Source organism: Salmo salar, chromosome ssa18, assembly GCF_905237065.1.
Source record: "Salmo salar chromosome ssa18, Ssal_v3.1, whole genome shotgun sequence".
Taxonomy (NCBI): domain Eukaryota; kingdom Metazoa; phylum Chordata; class Actinopteri; order Salmoniformes; family Salmonidae; genus Salmo; species Salmo salar.
Genome location: NC_059459.1, coordinates 83,216,563 through 83,236,562, shown reverse-complemented (window position 1 = coordinate 83,236,562; position 20,000 = coordinate 83,216,563). Strand labels below are relative to the sequence as shown.

General features: G+C 49.3%; 1 protein-coding gene across 8 annotated transcripts in view; it reads right to left on the bottom strand.

Moving 5' to 3' along the window:
* LOC106593277 (ephrin type-B receptor 4b) overlaps positions 1 to 20,000 on the bottom strand; it is a 99,312-nt gene that overhangs the window by 4,263 nt on the left and 75,049 nt on the right. For 5 of the 8 annotated variants that reach the window (XM_045701733.1, XM_045701729.1, XM_045701731.1 and 2 more), the window contains exons 14-20: positions 10,736 to 10,870; positions 10,180 to 10,310; positions 7,154 to 7,214; positions 6,636 to 6,790; positions 2,099 to 2,248; positions 1,658 to 1,851; positions 517 to 675 (exon numbers count right to left, since the gene is read on the bottom strand). In XM_045701733.1, coding sequence (XP_045557689.1) covers positions 517 to 675; positions 1,658 to 1,851; positions 2,099 to 2,248; positions 6,636 to 6,790; positions 7,154 to 7,214; positions 10,180 to 10,310; positions 10,736 to 10,870 — 985 coding nt within the window. The remainder of the gene's footprint in view (positions 1 to 516; positions 676 to 1,657; positions 1,852 to 2,098; positions 2,249 to 6,635; positions 6,791 to 7,153; positions 7,215 to 10,179; positions 10,311 to 10,735; positions 10,871 to 20,000) is intronic. The other 3 variants (XM_045701736.1, XM_045701735.1, XM_045701734.1) reach the window with 1 other exon arrangement.

Here is a 20,000-nt window from a genome sequence, read left to right as displayed (position 1 = left end):
TGTAGTGTGCTCTGTGTAGCGTGTAGTGTGCTCTGTGTAGTATGTAGTGTGTAGTGTGTAGTGTGCTCTGTGTAGTGTGTAGTGTGCTCTGTGTAGTGTGTAGTGTGCTCTGTGTAGCGTGTAGTGTGCTCTGTGTAGTGTGTAGTGTGTAGTGTGTAGTGTGCTCTGTGTAGTGTGTAGTGTGCTCTGTGTAGCGTGTAGTGTGCTCTGTGTAGTGTGTAGTGTGCTCTGTGTAGTGTGTAGTGTGTAGTGTGTAGTGTGTAGTGTGCTCTGTGTAGTGTGTAGTGTGTAGTGTGCTCTGTGTAGTGTGTAGTGTGCTCTGTGTAGTGTGTAGTGTGTAGTGTGCTCTGTGTAGCGTGTAGTGTGCTCTGTGTAGCGTGTAGTGTGCTCTGTGTAGTATGTAGTGTGTAGTGTGTAGTGTGTAGTGTGTAGTGTGCTGTGTGTAGTGTGTAGTGTGCTCTGTGTAGTGTGTAGTGTGCTCTGTGTAGTGTGTAGTGTGTAGTGTGTAATACATACTCGGTAGAGATCTGTGCGATGACCTCCAGGTTGGTGAATCCTGCCTGTGTAAAGCTCTCTTCATAACGAGACATCTTGATGGCATGAAGCCACTCTGAGACAGACCCACAGGCTGACAGGGGAGGAGGGGGACGCTGGTCTAGCAGGGGCTGGGAGGAGCTGGGGGAGTAGAGGGGGAAGACATTATGAATCACAATCAGGTTGTTTTACTGTAATATGGACGATGAGGTTGAGGAGAGACACATGGGGGTTGAGAGAGAGGTGTAACAGGAGAGATAAAGCCTCTCCCCCCCCCTCTCTCCCCTCTCTCTCCTCTCTCCCCCCTCTCTCCCCCTCTCCCCTTTCTCCCCTCTCCCCCCTCCCCCCTCTCTCCCCCCTCTCTCCCCTCTCCCCTTTCTCCCCTCTCCCCTCTCCCCCCCTCTCTCTCTCCCCCTCTCCCCTCTCTCCCCTCTCCCCCTCTCTCCCCCTCTCCCCTTTCTCCCCTCTCCCCCCTCTCCCCCCTCTCCCCCCTCTCTCCCCTCTCCCCCCTCTCCCCTCTCCCCCCTCTCTCCCCTCTCCCCCCTCTCCCCCCTCTCTCCCCTCTCCCTCTCCCCCCCCTCTCTCCCCTCTCCCCTCTCCCCCTCTCTCCCCCACTCTCCCCCTCTCTCCCCTCTCCCCCTCTCTCCCCTCTCCCCTCTCCCCCCTCTCTCCCCTCTCCCCCCCTCTCTCCCCTCTCCCCTCTCCCCCCCTCTCTCCTCTCTCCCCCCCTCTCCCCCACTCTCCCCCCTCTCTCCCCCTCTCCCCTCTCCCCCTCTCTCCCCCTCTCCCCTCTCCCCCTCTCTCCCCCTCTCTCCCCTCTCCCCCCTCTCTCCCCCACTCTCCCCCCTCTCCCCCTCTCTCCTCTCTCCCCCCTCTCCCCCCTCTCTCCCCTCTCCCCCACTCTCCCCCTCTCTCCCCCTCTCCCCTCTCCCCCCTCTCTCCCCTCTCCCCCCTCTCTCCCTCTCCCCCCCCTCTCCCCCACTCTCCCCCCCTCTCTCCCCCTCTCTCCTCTCTCCCCCTCTCTCCCCTCTCCCCCCTCTCTCCCCCACTCTCCCCCCCTCTCCCCCTCTCTCCCCTCTCCCCCCCTCTCTCCCCTCTCCCCCCTCTCTCCCCTCTCTCTTACCCAGGTCCGTCCGGCTGTGTGATCTTCAGGGAGGCGGGGTTTCTGATCAGCCTATCGAGCGCCGAGACCACGTTGGCGAATCGTGGACGAGCGGCTCTCTCTTTCTGCCAACAGTCCAACATGAGGGAGTGGAGAGAGGAGGGGCACTCTGGTGGGGGGGGCAGCCGATAGTCCTGTTCTATAGCGTTGATCACCTGGGGGGGGGGGGAAGAGTATTAGGTAGGGAGTGGGACCAAACAACAGCTCAAACTACGGCCCAAAACTACGGCACAAAACTACGGCCCAAAACTACGGCCCAAACTACGGCCCAAACTACAGCCCAAAACTACGGCCCAAACTACGGCCCAAAACTACGGCCCAAAACTACGGCCCAAACTACGGCCCAAAAACTACATCTGTCTTCACTGGAACCAATCAAATCAGATAGAAATGAACACTTACATCCTGGTTACTCATATCCCAGTAGGGCCGTTCCCCGAAGCTCATCACCTCCCACATCACGATGCCGTAGCTCCACGCGTCACTGGCCGATGTAAACTTCCTGAACGCGATCGCCTCTGGAGCTGTCCAACGGATGGGGATCTTACCACCCTATAGAGAGGAGGAGGGAGGGAGGGAGGGAGGAGGGAGGAGAGAGGAGGGGAGGGAGGGAGGGAGGGAGGGAGGGGGGGAGGCGAGAGGAGGAGGAGAGAGGGAGGGAGGGAGGGAGGAGGGAGGAGGAGGAGGGAGGGAGGAGGAGGGAGGGAGGAGGGGGAGGGAGAGGAGGGAGGGAGGAGGAGGGAGAGGAGGGAGGGATGGAGGAGGAGGGAGAGGAGGGAGGGAGGAGGGAGAGGAGGGAGGGATGGAGGAGGAGGGAGAGGAGGGAGGGATGGAGGAGGAGGGAGAGGAGAGAGAGGGAGGAGGGAGGGGAGGGAGGGAGGTTAGGGAGGGAGGGAGGGGAGGGAGCGAGGGAGGGAGGGAGAGGGAGGAGGGAGGAGGAGGGAGAGGAGGGAGAGGGAGGAGGGAGAGGGAGGAGGAGGGAGGGAGCAATCATTTTCTATCTCCTTAATTTTGATCATATCACAGTAACCCCAGTAACGCCAGTAACCCCAGTAACCCCATTAGCCCCAGTAACTCCAGTAACCCCAGTAACCCCAGTAACCACAGTAACCCCAGTAACCCCAGTAACCCCAGTAACCCCAGTAACCCCAGTAACCCCAGTAAGCACAGTAACCCCAGTAACTCCAGTAACCCCAGTAACTCCAGTAACCCCAGTAACCCCAGTAAGCACAGTAACCCCAGTAACCACAGTAACTCCAGTAACTCCAGTAACCCCAGTAACCCCAGTAAGCACAGTAACCCCAGTAAGCACAGTAAGCACAGTAACCCCAGTAACTCCAGTAACTCCAGTAACCCCAGTAACCCCAGTAAGCACAGTAACCCCAGTAACCCCAGTAACCACAGTAACTCCTGTAACCACAGTAACTCCAGTAACTCCAGTAACCCCAGTAACCCCAGTAACCCCAGTAACCCCAGTAACCCCAGTAACCCCAGTAACCACAGTAACTCCAGTAACCCCAGTAACTCCAGTAACCCCAGTAACCCCAGTAAGCACAGTAACCCCAGTAACCCCAGTAACCCCAGTAACCCCAGTAACCCCAGTAACTCCAGTAACCCCAGTAACCACAGTAACCCCAGTAACCCTAGTAACCCCAGTAACCCCAGTAACTCCAGTAACTCCAGTAACCCCAGTAACCACAGTAACTCCTGTAACCACAGTAACTCCAGTAACTCCAGTAACTCCAGAAACCCCAGTAACCCCAGTAACCCCAGTAACCCCAGTAACCCCAGTAACCACAGTAACTCCAGTAACCCCAGTAACTCCAGTAACCCCAGTAACCCCAGTAACCACAGTAACCCTAGTAACCCCAGTAACCCCAGTAACTCCAGTAACTCCAGTAACTCCAGTAACCCCAGTAACCCCAGTAACCCCAGTAACTCCAGTAACTCCAGTAACCCCAGAAACCCCAGTAACCCCAGTAACCCCAGTAACCACAGTAACCCCAGTAACCCCAGTAACTCCAGTAACCCCAGAAACCCCAGTAACCCCAGTAACCACAGTAACCACAGTAACCACAGTAACCCCAGTAACCCCAGTAACCCCAGTAACCACAGTAACCCCAGTAACCCCAGTAACCACAGTAACCCCAGTAACCACAGTAACCCCAGTAACCCCAGTAACCCCAGTAACTCCAGTAACCCCAGTAACCCCAGTAACCACAGTAACCCCAGTAACCACAGTAACCCCAGTAACCCCAGTAACCACAGTAACCACAGTAACCTCTTGGATGTATTGGCTGTTTGTTTTCGTTGTGTTTCAGATTATTTTGTGCCCAATAGAAATGAATGGTAAATAATGTATGGTGTCATTTTGGGGTCACTTTTATTGTAATAATTGAATATGTTTCTAAACACTTCTAGGATGCTACCATGATTACAGATGATCCCGAATGAATCGGGAATATTGAATAATGACACACAAATATCATACCCCTAAGACATGCTAACCTCTCACCATTACAATAACAGGGGAGGTTAGCATTTTATATCATACCCCCAAGACATGCTAACCTCTCACCATTACAATAACAGGGGAGATTAGCATTTTATATCATACCCCCAAGACATGCTAACCTCTCACCATTACAATAACAGGGGAGGTTAGCATTTTATATCATACCCCCAAGACATGCTAACCTCTCACCATTACAATAACAGGGAGGGGTTAGCATTTTATATCATACCCCCAAGACATGCTAACCTCTCACCATTACAATAACAGGGGAGGTTAGCATTTTATATCATACCCCCAAGACATGCTAACCTCTCACCATTACAATAACAGGGGAGGTTAGCATTTTATATCATACCTCCAAGACATGCTAACCTCTCACCATTACAATAACAGGGGAGGTTAGCATTTTATATCATACCCCCAAGACATGCTAATCTCTCACCATTACAATAACAGGGGAGGTTAGCATTTTATAGCATACCCCCAAGACATGCTAACATCTCACCATTACAATAACAGGGGAGGTTAGCATTTTATAGCATAACCCCAAGACATGCTAACATCTCACCATTACAATAACAGGGGAGGTTAGCATTTTTGGGTTGTATGATATTTGCACTCAGTTAGAGGGTAGTTAGAAGATAGGTAGGGGTAGTTAGGGGGGATGTAGGGGTAGTTAGGGGGTAGGTAGAGGTAGTTAGGGGGTAGGTAGGGGTAGTTAAGGGGTAGGTAAGGGTAGTTAGAGGGTAGGTAGGGGTAGTTAGAGGGTAGTTATGGGGTAGTTAGGGGTAGTTAAGGGGTAGTTAGAGGGTAGTTAGAGGGTAGGTAGGGGTAGTTAGAGGGTAGGTAGGGGTAGTTAGGGTAGTTAGGGGTAGTTAGAGGGTAGGTAGGGGTAGGTAGAGGTAGTTAGGGGTAGTTAGGGGTAGTTAGGGGTAGGTAGGGGTAGTTAGGTGTAGTTAGGGGTAGTTAGGGTAGTTAGGGGGCAGTTAGAGGGTAGGTAGGGGTAGTTAGAGGGTAGGAAGGGTAGTTAGAAGGTAGGTAGGGGTAGTTAGGGGGTAGGTAGGGGTAGGTGGGGTAGTTAGAGGGTAGTTAGAGGGTAGTTAGAGGGGTAGTTGGAGGGTAGTTAGGAGGTAGGTAGGGGTAGTTAGATGGTAGAGGGGGGTAGATAGGGGTAGTTGGAGGGTAGTTAGGAGGTAGGTAGGGGTAGTTAGAGAGTAGAGGGGTAGGTGGGGTAGTTAGAGGGTAGTTAGGGGGTAGGTAGGGGTAGTTAGAGGGTAGAGGGGTAGGTAGGGGTAGTTAGAGGGTAGAGGGGTAGGTAGGGGTACTTAGAGGGTAGAGGGGTGGGTGGGGTAGTTCGAGGGTAGAGGGGTAGGTAGGGATAGTTAGAGGGTAGTTAGGGGGTAGGTAGGGGTAGTTAGAGGGTAGAGGGGTAGGTAGGGATAGTTAGAGGGTAGTTAGGGGGTAGGTGGGGTAGTTAGAGGGTAGAGGGGTAGGTAGGGGTAGTTAGAGGGTAGAGGGGTAGGTAGGGGTACTTAGAGGGTAGAGGGGTAGGTAGGGGGTAGGTAGGGGGAGTTAGAGGGTAAGTAGGGGGGTAGGTAGGGGGTAGGTAGGGGTAGTTAGAGGTAGAGGGGTAGGTAGGGGTAGTTGGAGGGTAGTTAGGAGGTAGGTAGAGGGTAGGTAGAGGGTAGGTAGAGGGTAGAGGGGGGTAGATAGGGGTAGTTGGAGGGTAGTTAGAGGGTAGGTAGAGGGGTAGGTAGGGGGTAGTTGGAGGGTAGTTAGGAGGTAGGTAGGGGGTAGTTAGAGGGTAGAGGGGGGTAGATAGGGGTAGTTGGAGGGTAGTTAGGAGGTAGGTAGGGGGTAGTTAGATGGTAGAGGGGGGTAGATAGGGGTAGTTGGAGGGTAGTTATGAGGTAGGTAGGGGTAGTTAGAGAGTAGAGGGGTAGGTGAGGTAGTTAGAGAGTAGTTAGGGGGTAGGTAGGGGTAGTTAGAGGGTAGAGGGGTAGGTAGGGATAGTTAGAGGGTAGTTAGGGGTAGGTGGGGTAGTTAGAGGGTAGAGGGGTAGGTAGGGGTAGTTAGAGGGGTAGAGGGGTAGGTAGGGGTAGTTAGAGAGTAGAGGGGTAGGTGGGGTAGTTAGAGGGTAGAGGGGTAGGTAGGGGTAGTTAGAGGGTAGAGGGGTAGGTTGGGGGTAGGTAGGGGTATTTAGAGGGTAGGTAGGGGGGTAGGTAGGGGGTAGGTAGGGGTAGTTAGAGGGTAAGTAGGGGGTAGGTAGGGGGAAGGTAGGGGTAGTTAGAGGGTAGAGGGGTAGGTAGGGGTAGTTAGAGGGTAGTTAGGGGGTAGGTATGGGTAGTTATAGGGTAGTTAGGAGGTAGGTAGGGGTACTTAGAGGGTAGAGGGGTAGGTAGGGGTATTTTAGGGTATATTTACCAGTGAGCTGGTGTATGTGGGGTCAGAGGAGTTTTCCTGGAGGAATCGTGACAGGCCGAAGTCAGATACCTTACAGACCAGGTTAGAGTTCACTAGGATGTTACGAGCTGCCAGGTCCCGATGAACATAGCTCATCTCCGATAGATACTTCATACCTGGAGACAGGAGGGGGAAGTGACATAAAAACAGACAAACAGCACACAACACTAGTGTCAGTGTGACATCATACATGTGCACGAATAATTATAGAAACTGGGTTGTTTCCAGCCCTGAATGCTGATTGGCTGACAGCCGTGGTATATCAGACCATATACCACGGGTAAGACAAAACATTTATTTTTACTGCTCTAATTACGTTGGTAACCAGTTTCTAATAGCAGTAAAGCACCTCTGGGGTGTGTGGTATATGGCCAATATAACACGGCTAAGGGCTGTAAACAGGCTGAGTACTCAGAGTTGTGTCGTGCCTAAGAGCAGCCCTTAGCCGTAGTGTACATTAAATAAAGTGTACTTCCTACCTGATGCTATCCCACGTAACATTCCCACCAGCTGGATAGGAGTGAACTGACCATCGTTTAACTGGAGGAGAGAAAATCAACGATGAAACAGATAGATACGGACTACAGACTACAGACGGACTACAGACAGACTACAGACAGACAGACTACAGACTACAGACAGACTACAGACTACAGACAGACTACAGACGGACTACAGACAGACTACAGACGGACTACAGACTACAGACGGACTACAGACGGACTACAGACTACAGACTACAGACTACAGACAGACTACAGACTACAGACAGACTACAGACGGACTACAGACGGACTACAGACGGACTACAGACTACAGACGGACTACAGACGGACTACAGACTACAGACTACAGACGGACTACAGACTACAGACGGACTACAGACAGACTACAGACTACAGACGGACTACAGACTACAGACGGACTACAGACAGACTACAGACAGACTACAGACAGACTACAGACTACAGACGGACTACAGACAGACTACAGACTACAGACGGACTACAGACTACAGACAGACTACAGACAGACTACAGACAGACTACAGACTACAGACAGACTACAGACAGACTACAGACAGACTACAGACAGACTACAGACGGACTACAGACTACAGACGGACTACAGACTACAGACGGACTACAGACGGACTACAGACAGACTACAGACTACAGACAGACTACAGACAGACTACAGACGGACTACAGACGGACTACAGACAGACTACAGACAGACTACAGACTACAGACTACAGACTACAGACAGACTACAGACAGACTACAGACGGACTACAGACGGACTACAGACGGACTACAGACGGACTACAGACTACAGACAGACTACAGACTACAGACGGACTACAGACGGACTACAGACAGACTACAGACGGACTACAGACGGACTACAGACTACAGACAGACTACAGACGGACTACAGACGGACTACAGACTACAGACAGACTACAGACGGACTACAGACAGACTACAGACTACAGACAGACTACAGACGGACTACAGACTACAGACGGACTACAGACGGACTACAGACAGACTACAGACTACAGACAGACTACAGACGGACTACAGACAGACTACAGACTACAGACAGACTACAGACAGACTACAGACGGACTACAGACTACAGACGGACTACAGACAGACTACAGACAGACTACAGACTACAGACAGACTACAGACAGACTACAGACTACAGACAGACTACAGACGGACTACAGACAGACTACAGACAGACTACAGACAGACTACAGACTACAGACGGACTACAGACAGACTACAGACAGACTACAGACGGACTACAGACTACAGACAGACTACAGACGGACTACAGACTACAGACAGACTACAGACTACAGACGGACTACAGACTACAGACAGACTACAGACTACAGACGGACTACAGACGGACTACAGACAGACTACAGACAGACTACAGACTACAGACTACAGACGGACTACAGACTACAGACGGACTACAGACGGACTACAGACAGACTACAGACTACAGACAGACTACAGACTACAGACGGACTACAGACGGACTACAGACGGACTACAGACTACAGACAGACTACAGACAGACTACAGACTACAGACAGACTACAGACGGACTACAGACAGACTACAGACTACAGACAGACTACAGACTACAGACTACAGACGGACTACAGACAGACTACAGACGGACTACAGACTACAGACAGACTACAGACGGACTACAGACTACAGACAGACTACAGACTACAGACGGACTACAGACTACAGACAGACTACAGACTACAGACGGACTACAGACGGACTACAGACAGACTACAGACAGACTACAGACTACAGACTACAGACGGACTACAGACTACAGACGGACTACAGACGGACTACAGACAGACTACAGACTACAGATAGACTACAGACTACAGACGGACTACAGACGGACTACAGACGGACTACAGACTACAGACAGACTACAGACAGACTACAGACTACAGACAGACTACAGACAGACTACAGACAGACTACAGACAGACTACAGACTACAGACGGACTACAGACAGACTACAGACAGACTACAGACGGACTACAGACGGACTACAGACTACAGACAGACTACAGACTACAGACGGACTACAGACTACAGACAGACTACAGACTACAGACGGACTACAGACGGACTACAGACAGACTACAGACAGACTACAGACTACAGACAGACTACAGACTACAGACGGACTACAGACTACAGACGGACTACAGACGGACTACAGACAGACTACAGACAGACTACAGACTACAGACGGACTACAGACGGACTACAGACGGACTACAGACGGACTACAGACTACAGACGGACTACAGACGGACTACAGACGGACTACAGACGGACTACAGACTACAGACAGACTACAGACTACAGATGGACTACAGACAGACTACAGACTACAGACAGACTACAGACAGACTACAGACTACAGACGGACTACAGACAGACTACAGACTACAGACAGACTACAGACTACAGACGGACTACAGACTACAGACAGACTACAGACTACAGACGGACTACAGACTACAGACAGACTACAGACTGACTACAGACGGACTACAGACAGACTACAGACAGACTACAGACTACAGACTACAGACGGACTACAGACTACAGACGGACTACAGACGGACTACAGACAGACTACAGACTACAGACAGACTACAGACGGACTACAGACGGACTACAGACTACAGACAGACTACAGACAGACTACAGACGGACTACAGACAGACCCTTCCCTCCCTCCCTCTCTCCCTCCCTCCCTCCCTCCCTCCTCTCTCTCTCCCTCCTTCTCTCCCTCCCTCCCTCCCTCCCTCCCTCCTCACCCTGAGGAAGCTGTCGAGGGCCCCCTCCCTCCCTCCCTCCCTCCTTCTCTCCCTCCCTCCTTCCCTCCCTCCCTCCCTCCCTCCCTCCCTCCCTCCCTCCCTCCCTCCCTCCTCACCCTGAGGAAGCTGTCGAGGGCCCCATTCTCCATGAACTCGGTCAGTATCATAACAGGACAGGAAGCCGTGATAACTCCTTCCAGGTGGATAATGTTGGGGTGCTGGAACTGACCTACAGATTGGAATTGACCTGACACATTAATACACACATTAATACACACATTAATACATACATTAAAACACATTTATACACAAATTAAATACACTAATACACACACTAACACATCGTTTTTTCATTGAATATTTTATGTAGCTGTTGAACTGTTTAGAGGAGAAGTTAGCTCTGCATAGTACTGCATAGTACTGCATAGTACTGCATAGTACTGCATAGTACTGGGTACACCGTGTTGTTTCCTGTGCATATGAAAGATAAGTCCCTCCTCCTCCTCAGACAGGAAGTCCCTCCTCCTCTGTTAGTGTATCCATCTTTCAGAGTCCCCCCCTCCCTCCACATCATACTGACCCATAATGGAGGCCTCAGACAGGAAGTCCCTCCTCTGTTTGTCAGTGTATCCATCTTTCAGAGTCCCCCCCCTCCCTCCACACGATACTGACCCATAATGGAGGCCTCAGACAGGAAGTCCCTCCTCTGTTTGTCAGTGTATCCTCCTTTCAGAGTCTTGATGGCCACATAGTTCTCCTTCTTCCCAGGGACCTTCAGTCTTCCTCGACAGACCTCTCCAAACTCACCTGGGACATACAGACACTGTTAACCACACACACACCTCTCCAAACTCACCTGGGACACACTGTTAACCACACACACCTCTCCAAACTCACCTGGGACACACTGTTAACCACACACACCTCTCCAAGAGAAGAGACGCACATGTTATTGTTAGTTGGCTGCTGAGGGCTACTTGGATCATCTAACAGCTGACTGTGGCTGCTGAGGCCTACTTGGATCATCTAACAGCTGACTGTGGTTGCTGAGGGCTACTTGGATCATCTAACAGCTGACTGTGGCTGCTGAGGCCTACTTGGATCATCTAACAGCTGACTGTGGCTGCTGAGGGCTACTTGGATCATCTAACAGCTGACTGTGGCTGCTGAGGGCTACTTGGATCATCTAACAGCTGACTGTGGCTGCTGAGGGCTACTTGGATCATCTAACAGCTGACAGGAACTAGTTTGTTTTGCTAGTTAGATGTGAGGACACACCCACCGACCGCTGAACCTGCCTTATAATTACCCATTGGACAAGCTAGAGAGAGAGAGAGAGAGAGAGAGAGAGAGAGAGAGAGACAGAGAGAGAGAGAGAGAGACAGTGAGAGAGACAGAGATAGAGAGAGAGACAGAGAGAGACAGAGAGAGAGCGAGCGAGAGAGAGATAGAGACAGAGAGAGAGAGAGAGAGAGACAGTGAGAGAGACAGAGATAGAGAGAGAGACAGAGAGAGACAGAGAGAGAGCGAGCGAGAGAGAGACAGAGAGAGAGAGAGAGAGAGACAGTGAGAGAGACAGAGATAGAGAGAGAGACAGAGAGAGACAGAGAGAGAGCGAGCGAGAGAGAGATAGAGACAGAGAGAGAGAGACAGAGACAGTGAGAGAGACAGACAGAGAAAGAGAGAGAGAGAGACAGAGACAGTGAGAGAGACAGACAGAGAAAGAGAGAGAGACAGAGAGGGAGAGAGGGCCTGAGGGGAAACCCGGTTTCCACGGAGACAGAAATCCAGACCAACATTACAGTAGCACACATACTATCTCTCTGCCTCGGTAATGTGGAACAGAGGGGTAGCCAGAGGGTAGATTAGTGGATTTAGGTTACATCCCAAATGGTACTATTGCCCTGGTGAAAAGTAGTGCACTAAATAGGAAACAAGGTGCCGTTTGGAACACAGTACAGTTCACCTGATAGGACTGATATTCTACATGACCCTCTAATACTGAGAGAGAAAGAGAGAGAGAGGGAGAGAGAGAGAGAGAGAGAGAGAGAGAGAGAGAGAGACAGAGAGAGAGAGAGAGAGAGAGAGAGAGAGAGCAGAGAGAGACAGAGAGAGAGAGAGAGAGAGAGAGAGAGAGACAGAGAGAGACAGAGAGAGAGAGAGAGAGAGAGAGAGAGAGAGAGAGAGAGAGAGAGAGAGAGAGAGACAGAGAGAGAGAGACAGAGAGAGAGAGACAGAGAGAGAGAGAGAGAGAGAGAGAGAGAGAGAGAGAGAGAGAGAGAGAGACAGAGAGAGAGAGACAGAGAGACAGAGAGAGAGAGAGAGAGAGAGAGAGAGAGAGAGAGAGAGACAGAGAGAGACAGAGAGAGAGAGACAGAGAGAGAGAGACAGAGAGAGAGAGACAGAGAGAGAGAGAGAGAGAGAGCAGAGAGAGAGAGAGAGAGAGAGAGAGAGAGACAGAGACAGAGAGAGAGAGAGAGAGTGGTAGAAGGGGGAGGAAAAGAGAGAGAAGGAAGGATGAGAAAGGGTAGCAAAAGGACAAGTGAAGGACTCTGGAGAGATTAAGAGGGTGAGAGAATAGATAGACATAATATGACATTTAAAATATTTATATTTCTTGTTTATTTCACTTTTGTTTATTATCCATTTCACTTGCTTTGGCAACGTTAACATGTGTTTCCCATGTTAATAAAGCCCCTTGAATTAAATAACATGGAGAGAAGGAGCAGAGAGAGGAGATGAAGAGAGAGGGGTTGAAGAGAGAGCAAAAAGTTAGTGAAGTACACAGAGAGGTATAGACCAGCTCCAATGACCTCCTTTATCTTGACGAAGGACACGTCTATCTCTTTAGGATTAGAGGTAGAGGAAGAAGGAGGTATAGACTAGAGGTCGATCGATTATGATTTTTCACCACCGATGCCGATACCGATTATTGGAGGGCCAAAACCCCGCTACCGATTAATCGGCTGATTTTGTATTTATTTGTAATAATGACAATTACAACAATACTGAATGAACACTTATTTTAACTTAATATAATACATCAATAAAATCTATTTAGCCTCAAATAAATAATGAAACATGTTCAATTTGGTTTAAATAATGCAAAAACAAAGTGTTGGAGAAGAAAGTAAAAGTGCAATATGTGCCATGTAAGAAAGCTAACGTTTAACTTCCTTGCTCAGAACATGAGAACATATGAAAGCTGGTGGTTCCTTTTAACATGAGTCTTCAATATTCCCAGGTAAGAAGTTTTAGGTTGTAGTTATTATAGGAATTATAGGACTATTTCTCTCTATACGACTTGTATTTCATATACCTTTGACTATTGGATGTTCTTATAGGCACTTTAGTATTGCCAGTGTAACAGTATAGCTTCCGTCCCTCTCCTCGCTCCTACCTGGGCTCAAACCAGGAACACATCGACAACAGCCACCCTCGAAGCAGCGTTACCCATGCAGAGCAAGGGGAACAACCACTCCAAGTCTCAGAGCGAGTGACGTTTGAAACGCTATTAGCGCGCACCCCGCTAACTAGCTAGCCATTTCACATCGGTTACACCAGCCTAATCTTGGGAGTTGACAGGCTTGAAGTCATAAACAGCGCAATGCATTGCGAAGGGCTGCTGGCAAAACGCACAAAAGTGCTGTTTTGAATGAATGCTTACGAGCCTGGTGCTGCCTACCACCGCTCAGTCAGACTGCTCTATCAAATCATAGACTTAATTATAACATAATAACACACAGAAACACGAGCCTTAGGTCATTAATATGGTCAAATCCGGAAACTATCATCTCGAAAACAAAACGTTTTTTCTGTCAGTGAAATACGGAACCGGTCCGTATTCTATCTAACGGGTGGCATCCCTAAGTCTAAATATTCCTGTTACATTAAACAACCTTCAATGTTATGTCATAATTACGTAAAATTCAGGCAAATTAGTTCGCAATGAGCCAGGCGGCCCAAACTGTTGCATATACCCTGACTCTGCGTGTAATGAACACTAGAGATGTGACACAATTTCATGTTAGCAGGCAATATTAACTAAATATGCAGGTTTAAAAATATATACTTGTGTATTGATTTTAAAGAAAGGCATTGATGTTTATGGTTAGGTACATTGGTGCAACGACAGTGCTTTTTTCGCGAATGCGCTTGTTAAATCAACACCCGTTTGGCAAAGTAGGCTGTGATTCGATGAGAAATTAACAGGCACCGCATCGATTATATGCAACGCAGGACACGTTAGATAAACTAGTAATATCATCAACCATGTGTAGTTAACTAGTGATTATGTTAAGATTGATAGTTTTTTATAAGGTAAGTTTAATTGTCACGTCCTGACCAGCATTAGGCTTCCAGTGCGTCAGCCCAGTCCCAGTCCAGAGTGTCCGGCAACAGTACCTCGTCCAGAGTGTCCGGCAACAGTACCTCGTCCAGAGTGTCCGGCAACAGTGTCTAGTCCGGAACCGAGTGAGTCGCCCTACAGTCCAGAACCGAGTGAGACGGCCTACAGTCCGGAACCGAGTGAGACGGCCTACAGTCCGGAACCGAGTGAGTCGCCCTACAGTCCGGAACCGAGTGAGACGGCCTACAGTCCAGAACCGAGTGAGACGGCCTACAGTCCGGAACCGAGTGAGTCGCCCTACAGTCCGGAACCGAGTGAGACGGCCTACAGTCCGGAACCGAGTGAGTCGCCCTACAGTCCGGAACCGAGTGAGACGGCCTACAGTCCGGAACCGAGTGAGTCGCCCTACAGTCCGGAACCGAGTGAGACGGCCTACAGTCCGGAACCGAGTGAGGCGGCCTACAGTCCGGAACCGAGTGAGTCGCCCTACAGTCCAGAGATCCCAGAGCCCAGTCCAGGGTCTTCAGTGACTGGCCTCAGGCAGAGGTATGCAGTGGGGGTGGTTTGGTCCGGGAGGGGATTAAGGCCTGAGCCTAAGCCCCCTCCACTGTAGGAGGTTTGGGGAGGGGGGGGGGTGTAGCACAGGAGCCGTCGATGACGGCAGCCACCCTCCCTTCCCTCCCTTTAGATTTGGAATTTATTTTTTGGGGGTTATTTTTGGTTATTTGTGTGAGGTGCATCCGGGGTCCGGCACCTTTGGGGGAGGGGGGGGGGGGGGGGTACTGTCACGTCCTGACCAGTAATAGGGGTTATTTGTTATAATAGTTTGGTCAGGACGTGGCAGGGGGTGTTTGTTTCATGTGGTTTGGGCTATGTATTTAGGTAGAGGGGTATTTGTTTTATATGGTTCGGGGTGTGTGTGTATGTAGAGGGGTGTTGGATTTATGTGTTCCGGGGTTTTTGGTTTATGTTCTTGTTTTGTATTCTAGGGTTTCTATGTTGTGTATTTCTTTGTTGGCCTGGTGTGGCTCTCAATCAGGAACAGCTCTACATCGTTGTTGCTGATTGAGAGTCATACTTAGGGAGCCTGCTTTCCACCTGTCCCTTTGTGGGAGATTGTTTTTTGCATTGCTGTGTGTAGCCTGCGAAACTGTCTTACTGTCGTTCTTTGTTTATTGTTTTTTCGTGTTCACCTATAAATAAAATAACGATGAGCACGCAACCCGCTGCGCCTTGTGGTCTAATCCCTACGACAACCGTGACATTAATGCTAGCTAGCAACTTACCTTGGCTTCTTGCTGCCCTCGCGTAACAGTTAGTCAGCCTGCCACGCAGGCTCCTCGTGGAGTGCAATGTAAGGCAGGTGGTTAGAGCGTTGGACTAGTAACCGAAGGTTGCAAAAAACGAATCCCCCCTGAACAAGGCAGTTAACCCACCGTTCCTAGGCCGTCATTGAAAATAAGAATGTGTTCTTAATCTGACTTGCCTAGTTAAATAAAGGTCTAAAAAAATTATAATAACTATTTTTTTTTTTTTAAATCGGCAAATCGGTGGCCAAAAATACCGAATACCGATTGGTATGAAAACTTGAAATCGGCCCTAATTAATCGGCCATTCTGATTAATCGGTCGACCTCTAGTATAGACCAGCTCCAATGACCTCCTTTATCTTGATGAAGGACACGTCTAGTTCTTTAGGGGTAGAGGTAGAGGTAGAAGGAGATATAGAGGTCTAGGAGGTATAGAGGTCTAGGAGGTGTAGAGGTCTAGGAGGTGTATATAGAGGTGTAGGAGGTGTATATAGAGGTCTAGGAGGTGTATATAGAGGTCTAGGAGGTCTAGGAGGTATAGAGGTCTAGGAGGTATAGAGGTGTAGGAGGTGTATGTAGAGGTGTAGGAGGTATAGAGGTCTAGGAGGTATAGAGGTCTAGGAGGTATAGAGGTGTAGGAGGTATAGAGGTGTAGGAGGTGTATGTAGAGGTGTAGGAGGTATAGAGGTGTAGGAGGTATAGAGGTGTAGGAGGTATAGAGGTCTAGGAGGTATAGAGGTCTAGGAGGTATAGAGGTCTAGGAGGTATAGAGGTCTAGGAGGTATAGAGGTCTAGGAGGTATAGAGGTCTAGGAGGTATAGAGGTCTAGGAGGTATAGAGGTGTAGGAGGTGTATGTAGAGGTGTAGGAGGTATAGAGGTGTAGGAGGTATAGAGGTGTAGGAGGTATAGAGGTCTAGGAGGTATAGAGGTCTAGGAGGTATAGAGGTCTAGGAGGTATAGAGGTCTAGGAGGTATAGAGGTGTAGGAGGTGTATATAGAGGTGTAGGAGGTATAGAGGTCTAGGAGGTATAGAGGTCTAGGAGGTATAGAGGTCTAGGAGGTGTATATAGAGGTCTAGGAGGTATAGAGGTCTAGGAGGTATAGAGGTGTAGGAGGTATAGAGGTCTAGGAGGTATAGAGGTCTAGGAGGTATAGAGGTCTAGGAGGTATAGAGGTGTAGGAGGTATAGAGGTGTAGGAGGTATAGAGGTCTAGGAGGTATAGAGGTCTAGGAGGTATAGAGGTCTAGGAGGTATAGAGGTCTAGGAGGTATAGAGGTGTAGGAGGTGTAGAGGTCTAGGAGGTATAGAGGTCTAGGAGGTATAGAGGTCTAGGAGGTATAGAGGTCTAGGAGGTGTAGAGGTCTAGGAGGTATAGAGGTCTAGGAGGTATAGAGGTCTAGGAGGTATAGAGGTGTAGGAGGTATAGAGGTCTAGGAGGTATAGAGGTCTAGGAGGTGTATATAGAGGTCTAGGAGGTATAGAGGTCTAGGAGGTTTATAGAGGTCTAGGAGGTATAGAGGTCTAGGAGGTGTATATAGAGGTCTAGGAGGTATAGAGGTCTAGGAGGTATAGAGGTGTAGGAGGTATAGAGGTCTAGGAGGTATAGAGGTCTAGGAGGTGTATATAGAGGTCTAGGAGGTATAGAGGTCTAGGAGGTGTATATAGAGGTCTAGGAGGTATAGAGGTCTAGGAGGTGTATATAGAGGTCTAGGAGGTATAGAGGTCTAGGAGGTATAGAGGTGTAGGAGGTGTAGAGGTCTAGGAGGTGTATATAGAGGTGTAGGAGGTGTAGAGGTCTAGGAGGTATAGAGGTGTAGGAGGTATAGAGGTCTAGGAGGTATAGAGGTGTAGGAGGTATAGAGGTCTAGGAGGTATAGAGGTCTAGGAGGTATAGAGGTGTAGGAGGTGTATATAGAGGTCTAGGAGGTATAGAGGTCTAGGAGGTGTAGAGGTGTAGGAGGTATAGAGGTCTAGGAGGTGTATATAGAGGTCTAGGAGGTGTATATAGAGGTGTAGGAGGTATAGAGGTGTAGGAGGTATAGAGGTCTAGGAGGTATAGAGGTCTAGGAGGTCTAGGAGGTATAGAGGTCTAGGAGGTGTATATAGAGGTCTAGGAGGTATAGAGGTCTAGGAGGTATAGAGGTCCAGGAGGTATAGAGGTCTAGGAGGTATAGAGGTCTAGGAGGTATAGAGGTCTAGGAGGTATAGAGGTCTAGGAGGTATAGAGGTCTAGGAGGTATAGAGGTGTAGGAGGTATAGAGGTCTAGGAGGTATAGAGGTCTAGGAGGTATAGAGGTGTATGAGGTATAGAGGTCTAGGAGGTATAGAGGTGTAGGAGGTATAGAGGTCTAGGAGGTATAGAGGTCTAGGAGGTATAGAGGTGTAGGAGGTGTATATAGAGGTCTAGGAGGTGTATATAGAGGTCTAGGAGGTATAGAGGTCTAGGAGGTATAGAGGTCCAGGAGGTATAGAGGTCTAGGAGGTATAGAGGTCTAGGAGGTATAGAGGTCTAGGAGGTGTATATAGAGGTCCAGGAGGTATAGAGGTGTAGGAGGTATAGAGGTGTATGAGGTGTATATAGAGGTCTAGGAGGTGTATATAGAGGTCTAGGAGGTATAGAGGTGTATGAGGTGTATATAGAGGTCTAGGAGGTGTATATAGAGGTCTAGGAGGTATAGAGGTCTAGGAGGTGTATATAGAGGTCCAGGAGGTATAGAGGTGTAGGAGGTATAGAGGTGTAGGAGGTGTATGTAGAGGTGTAGGAGGTGTATATAGAGGTCTAGGAGGTATAGAGGTCTAGGAGGTGTATATAGAGGTCTAGGAGGTATAGAGGTGTAGGAGGTATAGAGGTCTAGGAGGTATAGAGGTCTAGGAGGTATAGAGGTCTAGGAGGTATAGAGGTCTAGGAGGTATAGAGGTCTAGGAGGTATAGAGGTGTAGGAGGTATAGAGGTCTAGGAGGTATAGAGGTCTAGGAGGTATAGAGGTCTAGGAGGTATAGAGGTCTAGGAGGTATAGAGGTCCAGGAGGTATAGAGGTCTAGGAGGTATAGAGGTGTAGGAGGTATAGAGGTGTAGGAGGTGTATATAGAGGTGTAGGAGGTATAGAGGTCTAGGAGGTATAGAGGTCTAGGAGGTATAGAGGTCTAGGAGGTATAGAGGTCTAGGAGGTATAGAGGTCTAGGAGGTATAGAGGTGTAGGAGGTGTAGAGGTGTAGGAGGTGTATATAGAGGTGTAGGAGGTATAGAGGTCTAGGAGGTATAGAGGTCTAGGAGGTATAGAGGTCTAGGAGGTATAGAGGTGTATATAGAGGTCTAGGAGGTATAGAGGTCTAGGAGGTATAGAGGTCTAGGAGGTATAGAGGTCTAGGAGGTATAGAGGTCTAGGAGGTATAGAGGTCTAGGAGGTATAGAGGTGTAGGAGGTGTATATAGAGGTCTAGGAGGTATAGAGGTCTAGGAGGTATAGAGGTCTATGAGGTGTAGAGGTCTAGGAGGTGTATATAGAGGTCTAGGAGGTATAGAGGTGTAGGAGGTATAGAGGTCTAGGAGGTATAGAGGTCTAGGAGGTATAGAGGTGTAGGAGGTATAGAGGTCTAGGAGGTATAGAGGTGTAGGAGGTATAGAGGTATAGGAGGTGTAGAGGTGTAGGAGGGGTATATAGAGGTCTAGGAGGTATAGAGGTCTAGGAGGTGTAGAGGTGTAGGAGGTGTATATAGAGGTCTAGGAGGTATAGAGGTCTAGGAGGTGTAGAGGTGTAGGAGGTATAGAGGTCTAGGAGGTGTAGAGGTGTAGGAGGTATAGAGGTGTAGGAGGTATAGAGGTGTAGGAGGTATAGAGGTCTAGGAGGTGTATATAGAGGTGTAGGAGGTATAGAGGTCTAGGAGGTATAGAGGTGTAGGAGGTATAGAGGTCTAGGAGGTATAGAGGTGTAGGAGGTGTAGAGGTCTAGGAGGTGTAGAGGTGTAGGAGGTATAGAGGTCTAGGAGGTATAGAGGTGTAGGAGGTATAGAGGTCTAGGAGGTATAGAGGTCTAGGAGGTATAGAGGTGTAGGAGGTATAGAGGTCTAGGAGGTGTATATAGAGGTGTAGGAGGTATAGAGGTCTAGGAGGTATAGAGGTGTAGGAGGTATAGAGGTCTAGGAGGTGTAGAGGTGTAGGAGGTATAGAGGTCTAGGAGGTATAGAGGTGTAGGAGGTATAGAGGTCTAGGAGGTATAGAGGTCTAGGAGGTATAGAGGTCTAGGAGGTATAGAGGTCTAGGAGGTGTAGAGGTCTAGGA